Source organism: Macaca thibetana, chromosome 2, assembly GCF_024542745.1.
Source record: "Macaca thibetana thibetana isolate TM-01 chromosome 2, ASM2454274v1, whole genome shotgun sequence".
Classification (NCBI taxonomy): Eukaryota; Metazoa; Chordata; class Mammalia; order Primates; family Cercopithecidae; genus Macaca; species Macaca thibetana.
In genome coordinates, this window is record NC_065579.1 from 161,466,710 (window position 1) to 161,477,369 (window position 10,660).

A 10,660-nucleotide genomic window follows, 5' to 3' on the forward strand; every position below is an offset into this window, starting at 1 on the left:
TTAATGTGTTCTAGCTTTCTTCTCTTCCCCCAGCCCCGTCTTGTAGTATCCTAAAATCTGATGACCAATATCTGATCCATTTCCTTCATGATTCCAAAAATTTCACTATACCTTCTGTTTTGCTTTGTTTTCCAGAATAAGTCTTGATCTCTTTAGTTTGTTCTTTTTTGTAACAAATATTCAATTACCTTGTTAGACTTTTCAGGTTTTAAAAAAATTACCATCACTGTTACTGTATATATTATTTTTCTATCTGTCTTGCTACATCCATCTATCCCTCTGTCTGTCCATCAGTATGGAGATCAGCCAAAATGTTTCTCAGGTATGGATATACTAGTTTTTTTTTTTTTTTTTTGAGACGGAGTCTTGCTCTGTTGCGCAAGCTGGAGTGCAATGGTGCGATCTTGGCTCACTGCAACCTCCGCCTCCCAAGCAGCTGGGATTACAGGCGTGTGCCACCACACCTGGCTAATTTTTTTTGTTTGTTTTAATTTTTCTAGAGATAGGTTTTCACCATGTTGACCAGGCTGGTTTTGGACTCCTGACCTCAGGTGATCCGCCCAAAAGTGCTAGGATTTACAGGTGTGAGCCACAGCGCCTGGCCTTCAAATGCCTCTAGTTTTAAGTGACACTTTAAGAGATACTGACAGTATTACAGGTTTTCAGTATATAAAGTTATAAAAACAATTCAACAAGTGGATAAAGAAAATGTGGTATATATGTACCATGTACTACTCAGCCATAAAATGGAACAAAATAATGGCATTTGAAGCAACCTGGATGGAGGTAGAGACCATTATTCTAAGTGAAGTAACTCAGGAATGAAAAACCAAATGCTGTATGTTCTCACTGATAAGCGGGAGCTGAGCTATGAGGACACAAAGGCATAAGAATGATATAATGGACTTTGGGGATTCATGGGGAAAAGTGGGAGGGGCGAGCGATAAAAGACTACACACACGGTACACTATGCACTACACTGCTTAGGTGATGGGTGTGCTAAAATCTCATAATCACTAAAGAACTTTTCCACGCAACCAAAAACCTGTTCCCCAAAAACGATTGAGATAAAAAAATTTTAAAACCCACAACATTCTCATGTTACTTCATAAAATACAAAAAACAAAACAACTCTTACCTTACAGGAAACAACTGAGGAAAACATCCTTGAGTTTTTGTGTTAACAAATTTCTGGATCTGAAGCACTTGTTTTAAAAGATGTCCCTTGGAAGATTTGTCAATTTTTGTTAATACAATCTATAAGAAAACAAATTTTTATGCATTAGAAATAAAGTGGTTCTTAATAATTTTGCACATTTTAGCTATAATTTTTCATTCACAACTAGGTGACCCGTGCAAATTTATCTCTCTGTACCTATTTCCTCATCTATAAAACAAAAAGAATGACCCATAAAGGAGTAGCTACGAAGATTAAATGAGCAAATGTGTGAAACACATAAAGTATACACTGTGTGTCTGCTGCTTAATAGTGCTTTAACCACATAGGGCGATAATATCTTGGGAAGATCAATGAGAAGGGTCCTGGAGTTACATTTGCAATTGTTCATATGATCACAATATATCTGATAGCTTAAGATATATAAATGAATATTGGGTTTATCTATATAAAATTGTCAATTTGTAATCATGTTTTGACCTATACTCTAAAGAAAAAATCAGAAATCAGGCTATTTGTAGGCTGTATCTACTAGTTATATTCCGAGTAAGTCCAGAATTCTACTTGTCCAAAGACAAGTATCGTAGTGCAGAAAAGGTCAAAGTATGGATGATTACAAAAATCAATTAAAAATAAAACCTTAATCCATCAAGTATTCCTGGTGAGCTTCTGTAAAATTAAATTTCCTGGCAAATCATTTTTGCTTTTTAGTCATAAAAGATGCTAATGGCAGGAGTGAGATGTCACGATACATATATTGGTTTGTGTCCACGGTGCCTTTCTCATAACTCCCATAGCCCTTGTTACAATCTTTTGTTTTAATGTTGGATATGTTAGGCATCAGGAAATAAAATCTCTCTGACCTCCTGCCTTCCATTCACCTGCTCCAAGACAAGACTTGTAATCTTCCCTCACCTCTCTCATTGTGGGTCATATGACCCTCATTCCAGAGAGGGTCCCACCCCATGCCCTGGGGGAAGGGATGCTGATGTCATGAAGCTTCCATAAAAGCCCAGAAGACTGGGTTTGGAGAGCTTTCAAATAGCTGAACACAGGGACATTCCCAGAGGGTGGCATGCCCAAGGAGGACATGGAGGTTCTGAAGTGCATCTTCATTGTATCCTTTGTAATATACTTTATAATACCATCAGAAAACATGTTTCCCTGAGTTCTGTGAGCCACTCCAGCAATTAATCAAACCCAAAGAACGGATAGTGGGAACCCCAACTTGAAGCCAGTCTAGATATTCTAGAGGCCCAAAATTGTGGCTAGTGTCTGAAGCCAGGTGGGAGGAGTAGTCTTGGGGACTGAATCCTCAGTCTGTAGGATCTGATGTTATCTCCAGATAGACAGTATCAGAATCAAATTTTCAGATACCGAGCTGGTGTCCACTGCTTGTTGGTGAAGGAAAAACCCCTACATATTTGACCACAGAAATCTTCTGTGTTAATTATTGTGGTATGAGAGCAAAGGAAAAACATGGTTCCAGTGTTTTTCCCACAGTGAGAAGCAGAAAGTGTGTGGTTTCTAATGACCTGTGAATCCCTCCACAAATGGGAGTCTTTTCTCATAAAGGCAAATATACTGATATTTAAAAGGAGATACAGATATAATTTCTCTATTCCAATTCCTTTTCCAACGAAGAAAGTAATATTTCCTTTCAATTAAAATTGAGGAAAATATATGATTTCATAAACTAGTATCTGTGATACCAAATAAGGAATACTATTATTTAGTTTGGCAATATTTAGGCATTTTTACTAGGTAGACTATCAATCCTTTGACTCCTAATAAATTGTCTCTAATGCTTCATAGGGCTTTTGCAAACCCCAAGAATTCCAAGACCCCAAGAATAAAACAAAAGTGGCTGACTAGTTACTTGGTGTGATTTGTACTAAACTCCACTTCTACATATTAGTGGCTTTCTGACATCTTTTTGAAACCAAATTATAGTTATTGTGTTCTTCACTTTTCTTTGGAAAGAAACTTTAAGAGTGCTATTTTATCTGGAAGTCTCACAAAGCAAAATTAATGTGGATACCAATCTACAATTCTGTATTCTATTCTATGTCAAAAGACAAAGAATACTTGAAAGAAATACCCAGAAGAAATTTTGTTTGCTTTAAAAATATGAAAATCCTACTAGTGTGTGCTGGAGGCTGCTATGTTCCTGGAACAATTTTAAAATTTTAAATTAGTTAAGCAACTTTTAAAGTGGCAGTTTTATTCACATTCTTATCAGTACTGTCTGTCAAGCTGCTGTTAAAGAGCTAACTTTTTCTGAAAAAATGTTTATGTTGCTATAAAAAGAAAAAGTGAAAAGTACATAAGAACATTAAATGAACAGCTGAAAGAAACCTTTAATTTTTAAAACATACAGCTGAGCGACAGAAAAGAATAAAAGTGCCACAGAACTTATTTTAATTAATAGTAACGGATGATTAATTGAAAAGATTATTCAAAAGGCACTCTCCTTTATCTTTTGAGGAGGCAACACAAGCTCAATTGTTAAAAGGTGCATGTACACACAGATGCACATAGAATTGCAACCATGATTGAAAGGAAGTACTTACCACATAAGGTAATGCAAATTCTTCACACATTTCTATGGCAATATTGTCTGTTTTTTGAATTCCAACAACACTATCCACTAATAAAAATGTTCTCTTCAAGCTATAAGCATGTAGAAAAGAAGATTAATGGCAATATAAAATATACCCATTCATTTATCCCCTCTTCCTTACTATACTAAGAAATTCTCCTTGGAGTAAATCTCAATCCAAAATTTAAAAATTTCTTCAGGCAAAAGGAATTCTCAATTTGCCAGAAGTTTATCCTGCAGTCCAGTAGGTCTCAGTGCTATTTACTTTCAATAACTAAATTCACTAAATATTAACTTAATTCAATAAGGATATATTGGACATAAGACATTCTGCCTGTGACTTGATATATAATGAGTGACTTCCCTCCTCTAAAAGCTTAAACTCGAGGAGAAAGAGACACAAATCAAATTAACCATAAATTACAGATTATAAATTATAGAAACCATAATTTATAAAATCAAATTAACCATTAGTTAGAAAACTTTGTTTTTTTAGAACCTCATTCTGTTGCCCAGTCTGGAATGCAGTGGCACGATCTTGGGCCACTAACCTCCGCCTCCTGGGTTCGAGTGATTCTCCTGCCTCAGTCTCCTGAGTAGTTGGGATTACAGGCATGCACCACCATGCCTGGCTAATTTTTTGTTGTTGTATTTTTAGTAGAGTCGAGGTTTTACCATGTTGCCAGGCTGGTCTCGAACTCCTGACCTCAAGTGATCCACTGGCCTTGGCCTCCCAAAGTGCTGGGATTACAGGCATGAGCTGCCGTGCCTGGCCTGTATAGAATTTTTTTTCTTTTTTTTGAGACGGAGTCTCGCTCTGTTGCCCAGGCGGGAGCACAGTGGCACGATCTCGGCTCACTGCAAGCTCCGCCTCCCAGGTTCATGCCATTCTCCTGCCTCAGCCTCCCGAGTAGCTGGGACTATAGGCACCGCCACCATGCCCGGCTAATTTTTTGTATTTTTAGTAGAGACGGGGTTTCACCATGTTAGCCAAGATGGTCTCAATCTCCGGACCTCGTGATCTGCCCACCTTGGCCTTTATTACCCTAACACTAATAGATAACAGAAACCAGACAAATTATATTTTGCATTTTCTTATGTAAATATATGATTTTACCCTCTATGTAAAGCTACAACAAATAAGATACTTATAAACATTTTTTTACATTTCAAAAGATTAACATCAATTTTCTATATATGGTGCAATTTTTGAAACAGAACTATTACTTGACTACATAAGGAGACAAAAAAGAGATATTATTTGCAGCAGATCTGATATCTGAAGTATTTTAAGATGATCAGAATTTACTGATTTTAACCAACAATTTTCATTTTCAAAATTAGCCAGGTAAGAGTTTGGTTTAAAAAAAAATTAATGGGCCGGGCACAGTGGCTCACGCCTGTAATCCCACACTCTGGGAAGCCGAGGTGGGTGGATCACCTGAGGCCAGGAGTTTGAGACCAGCCTGGCCAACATGGTGAAACTCCATCTCTACTAAAAATACAAAAAAGAGCTGAGCATGGTGGTGCACACCTGTAGTCCCAGCTACTTGGGAGGCTGAGGCAGGAGAATCACTTGAACCCGGGAGATGGAGGTTGCAGTGACTCTAGATCGTGCCACTGCACTCCAGCCTGGGTCACAGAATGAGACGGTCTCAAAAAAAAAAAAAAAAAAAAAAAAAAAAAAATTAACTATGCTGAGTACTCTTTAGTCTCAATTAAAATTTGAGAAAACACTTAAATTTAATATTAAGGGTAAACTAAACCACAGACAGAAAACAAGCAAGCAGTATACACCTTGGTCCTAGATGTTGTATTGTGGAATATTATGAGAATAAAATGGACCTTATAAAATAAGTCATTTGATAAAACTGAAGTGTTAATCATGTGTATAATACTCTACTGATGAAAACATGCTTTGGGGTTAAATGTATAAGTATTATAAGAAAATATTTTCCTTACTTTCTTCGTTCTTTTAGATAGGTCTCTACCATGTCAACAAAATCTTCAGGTGCTCTATAGCCATAACCTGGCATGTCCACCACTGTAAAATGTTTTCCAACTTTGAAAAAATTCATTTTCTTTGTGTGTCCCTGATAAAGTAAATAGGAAAAAAAAGCTGTCTTAAGATATGTCCTCCATCTACTTAATGATTCAAAGTGTTTTCCAGTTAATCAACAAATATTTATTAAAAGTCAAGTACATATAACCTTAACTATGCTGATGTTGAACAGGAAGAGAAGACAGAAGGGGCATGGCTGGAGATAAGTTTAGATGATACTACTTTTTGCTTCATTTTATAAAAAGAATCTGTATGACTTAAGAAAAACTTTAGATTCCATATTAGAAACATATGGGCAAAATATTTTGGAGTCTTTCCTATTGGATTAACTCTTAGTGACAAATTCACCCTGTTCTAAATTGTGACTGCATCAGTCAACATTCTCTGATGAACAATATATCTCCACTTTAAAGAGAAACTAATTATGGCAAGGATGGGTTAAAATGCTTACCATCAGTCATACACATTTTCATAAAACCTAGATCCAAAGTCTGATCGTTTCCTATACCTAGACTACTGCTTCCCTAAAATCAAGATGTTTTGCATATTTTATTAGGTGGATTTTAGTGCTTTCATTAAACAATTTTTTACTGTATAGACAATATAATTACAAAATGTTTGTGCAACTAAAATTGATGCACAGATGATGAAAACTGGTTTATTCGTAGTTTTATGTCCATAGGACATATATTAATCAGAAAAGATAAGATTATGATAGGCAATTTTATTTTATTTTTTTGAGACAGAGTTTCGATCTTGTTGCCCAGGCTGGAGTGCAATGGCACAATCTCAGCTCACTGCAACCTCCACCTCCCAGGTTCAAGTGATTCTCCTGCCTCAGCCTCCCGAGTAGCTGGAATTACAGGAATGCACCACCACGCCCGGCTAATTTTATATTTTTAGTGGAAATGGTTTCTCCATGTTGGTCAGGCTGGTCTCGAGCTCCCAACCTCAGGTGATCCGACCACCTCAGGCTCCCAAAGTGCTGGGATTACAGGTGTGAGCCACTGCGCCCAGCATGATAGGCAATTTTAAAAGTTAAGCCAATTGTTTGGATCTTAGAACAAATATTACCAAAGGAAAGATTTTTATAAATGATTTTAAGTTCCCAGTCAGTTTACTTGTCTATAGGAAAATGATTTTAGAATTACAGATTGGGAATGTCAAGAATACATTTCCTCCATTGTACTCTCACAAAAGGAAGGAGATCACTCTACTTAGAAGTGATCATTTAGCTGATTTATTTGGTAAGGCAGGGCAGGAGTAAGGATGGGAGGGTTAAGGAATGGAAAGAATAATTAGCAATGGAGCCAGAGAATCATTTTATGAAGTGGGGAGCAAGAAAAGACCTAGTGAAGTTTCATGGAAGGGTTCCAACTCAATGAAAGGGGTGTGTGTGCACTCGCGCACGCACATACACAGGGATAGTGAACATTAGGGTTGGTGGAAAGGTTTACCGTGGCCAGATAAGGTGAGAGAAAGTGGGGGTGATTTTGAAGAAAGGGTATCTTAGATACTGGTAGAGACTGCGTCATTGAGAAGAAAGCAGAGGGAATTAGAAAGTGATAGAAAGCTATTACAGCAGACTGGTTAGGAAAACAAGCACATAAGAATATGCTGAATGTGTTTGTGTAACTAATTCATGTACCTTATACCTTAAAAAAGATTCTAGGAGGAAAAAAGCGAGAAAAACCTAAAAGCCATTTCCCCTACAATCAGTGTAGAACTAGATGATCACTGTTACAGAAGGAAATATAGAATGACAATAACACACTTTATTTGGCAACTCTTTGCAAAATTTGGATAAAGAAAGATTTTCTGAAGATATTGTCTAGACTACTAAAATAAATCCAGCTACACTTCCTTTTCTTCAGAGAAATACACAGGCATTAGGATGTCTTACTTTATTACTTTTTTGAAAGAAATCACTTCTCTAGGAACTTAGCAATTATGATTTCTTATACCTTCCAGCATTTATTATTCATGTTAGTTAATCCAAGAGATAGTCCAAACATATTTAAAAACTTCAACGTACTGGTTTTTTGGAGACTCTGACTTCGACCTCAGGGGCCAGTGAAAATAAAGCCTTGATTAGGGATGATTTTCCAACATTGCTTCTGCCTATAAAACACACCTTATACAAGAAAAAAGAAGATAAGTACTAGCTGTATATGATATGCTGCATTAGATGCAAAAAACTTCAAATTCTAACATAGCTAATATTTATTGAATGAATTCAATGTGCTAGACACCATTTTAAGCATTCAGCATATATTCTATTTTTTTTTTACAGCATCCTAGGAAGTAGGTGATATTATCCCCTTTTTACGGATGAGAGAACACAATAACCCCAAATTATACAGCTACAATGTGAAGGAGTTGGGATTTGAACTCAGGACATGTATATCTACAATCTGTGCTTTTAGTTTCACTACGCTACTCAAGAATATATGCAACTGTTATTACGTATTTCATATTTACAAAGCTTTTTAGGGTAAAAACTAAATGTAGTTCAACAGAACTAGATGAAAAGTACAACTACATGTTTGGAAGCACATTTTCTCAGGCACCCCCATGGTATACTGTAACACCACTGCAATTTAAAAACGTACTCTTTTCCCTTGATCTCTCTTGTTCCAATTAAGCTTTTCTCCTCTATAGTGTGGAAAACAACAGAATATTCTCGATATTAACCATTAATACACATGGCTCTGCTTTTGAACATGGTATTGAGGGAGTGGGGTACAATGCCAATCAGTTGTTCTCAATGACGGCCGTACTGCCCCTTGAGGGACATGTTGGAGATTTTAAGGGCATTTTTGGTTATCAAGACAACTAGGGGACATTTACTGGGCAGGGGCCAGGGAACCTATCCTGGAAAATTCTGGTCACTCCTTCAAAATTAATTGATCGGAGTCCTGCAAAAATTTTAAATGCTGTGCCAGAGCAAATCTAATGTTATTATGTAGATTAAACTGAATTTTAAAAACGAATTACAAAAAAGTCCAGTAATTTAGAAGCTTAAATAAAAAAGCAAGGGCTGTCTCAAAATCATTAAATAATTGAGGTACTCCTTGAATCCTGACTATAGTTCTACATATATTTACACAAAATATCTGACTATAGTTCTACATATATTTAGATGAAATATCTCTGGGCGATGGTGCACTTAATGTAAATACATATGGAGAGTTGAGATGCCTTTTAGCAGACTTAGAAGAGAATATCATTAAATTGCAGGACATGCAAAAATGCTCACTCATGAAATTTCACTAATAAACGTTGTTATAAAAAACTTTCCACATTATTGCCATCTAGAGATAATTATTATTTTTGCAAATGATAGGAAATTTAGATTAGGCGAAAGTTACTTATTGATAAGGACTATCTCATTTGTGAAACAATTACTCGTTTCCTATTATTCACTGTCTAAATTCTGTCTAATTTGTCTGGCATGTTTTCCCTACTTAAGTTAAATAGGAGAAAAAAGGACAGAGTTAATTTTTTGAATGCTTAGTTTGGGTTTGAAAACCTTTTAAAGCACTTTGAAGTCTTCTATATTCATTCCCAAAATAATTTAAACTGTATACAGGCAGTCTGGCTTACAGCGGGTCAACTTAACGATTTTTGACTTTACGATAGGTTTATGGGGTATTGACTGCATTTTCTACTTACGATGGGTTTGTCGGGTATCCCCACGTACATGGAGCATCGGCGTATATCTATTTAGTTAAAATAATACATGCGCTCACACAAAGCTAGAAAATACAACAGCAAAATCTCCCGCGAGCCCGACAGCCGGGACAGCTGTTAGCGCTGTGACGCCGGCGCGCAGGTGAACCGTGAGAATCGCCTCTCACCTCAGGCCGGGGGAGGTCCGGGGCGTGGTCTATACGAACGGCAGAGCTGACGTAGTCGATGCGGTTCCCTTTAGTGGCCGTGAAGACGTTGTCCGCCCTCGCGATGTCCTCCGGGCTTGGGTCAAAGATACGCAGGTGAAGGTCTTGCCTCCTGTCGGGGGCGAGGAACCGCTCGACTTCCTGCAGCGGGTACAGCAGCTTCCTCAGCTGCTGCTTCGGCAGCCGCAGCACCTCAGCAAAGGCTTGGGACGTGCTGTTAGAGCGGCTCAGTAGCTCCAGCACCCCAGGCATTGCAAACAGCCTTTCCGCTCCCAGCCGCAGCCCGGGAGCCGCCATTCTCCCTTCCCAGAAGGCGGGCCGACTTTACTCCTGTGTCCTGGGTTGCGCGTGCGTGAGCGCCAGTTGCCGCCGCGACGCCTGCTGGGAGTTGTAGTCTCCTCTGGCCTCTTTCGTTCCCGTCTAAGCTTTTTGCGTTCAGTGAGCGGGAGGAGGGTGGAGGCAGGCGGTGACCTGCGGGGAACAGCTCACTGGGTTTCTTTAACACTTTGGGCTTAACGATTTTGTCTTACTGGAAGGATGTTTAACGGTTTCCAGAGGTTACTTACCTGGCCATGTGGCCCTTGAGTCTCAAGCGAAGGACTAACAGTGTGAAGCTCTGATACATTCCAGGAACGCTTGATTTTCACAGTTTTTGGTTATCTTATTAACCGTTGACGTTTGTCATAAATCCACATCACTAGGATAAACACTTTTGCAAAAAAAGAAAAGAGCTGATGAGAAATGTGATTGTAAAAGCACCTCGTTTTCGTGGAAGGGACTGTTTGTATTTCCGCCTTCGCTATACCTGCAGGAAATGTCATTAAACTTTAGAGATTTCTTACAAAAACAATTTTGCATAGATGTTAGAGAATTGTTTCCTGGACCTTTCATAATATCATCTTATTTCAAAAGTTTCTCCC

General features: G+C 38.0%; 1 protein-coding gene across 2 annotated transcripts in view; it reads right to left on the reverse strand.

The window, feature by feature from the left end:
* The window catches only part of GTPBP8 (GTP binding protein 8 (putative)), a 17,343-nt gene extending 7,230 nt beyond the window's left edge, over nt 1-10,113 (reverse strand). For both annotated transcript variants that reach the window (XM_050778834.1, XM_050778833.1), the window contains exons 1-5: nt 9,702-10,113; nt 7,877-7,975; nt 5,742-5,872; nt 3,751-3,850; nt 1,139-1,257 (exon numbers count right to left, since the gene is read on the reverse strand). In XM_050778834.1, the coding sequence (XP_050634791.1) occupies nt 1,139-1,257; nt 3,751-3,850; nt 5,742-5,872; nt 7,877-7,975; nt 9,702-10,037 (785 nt within the window). In that variant the 5' untranslated portion in view covers nt 10,038-10,113. The remainder of the gene's footprint in view (nt 1-1,138; nt 1,258-3,750; nt 3,851-5,741; nt 5,873-7,876; nt 7,976-9,701) is intronic.
* Between the last annotated feature and the right edge of the window lie 547 nt (nt 10,114-10,660).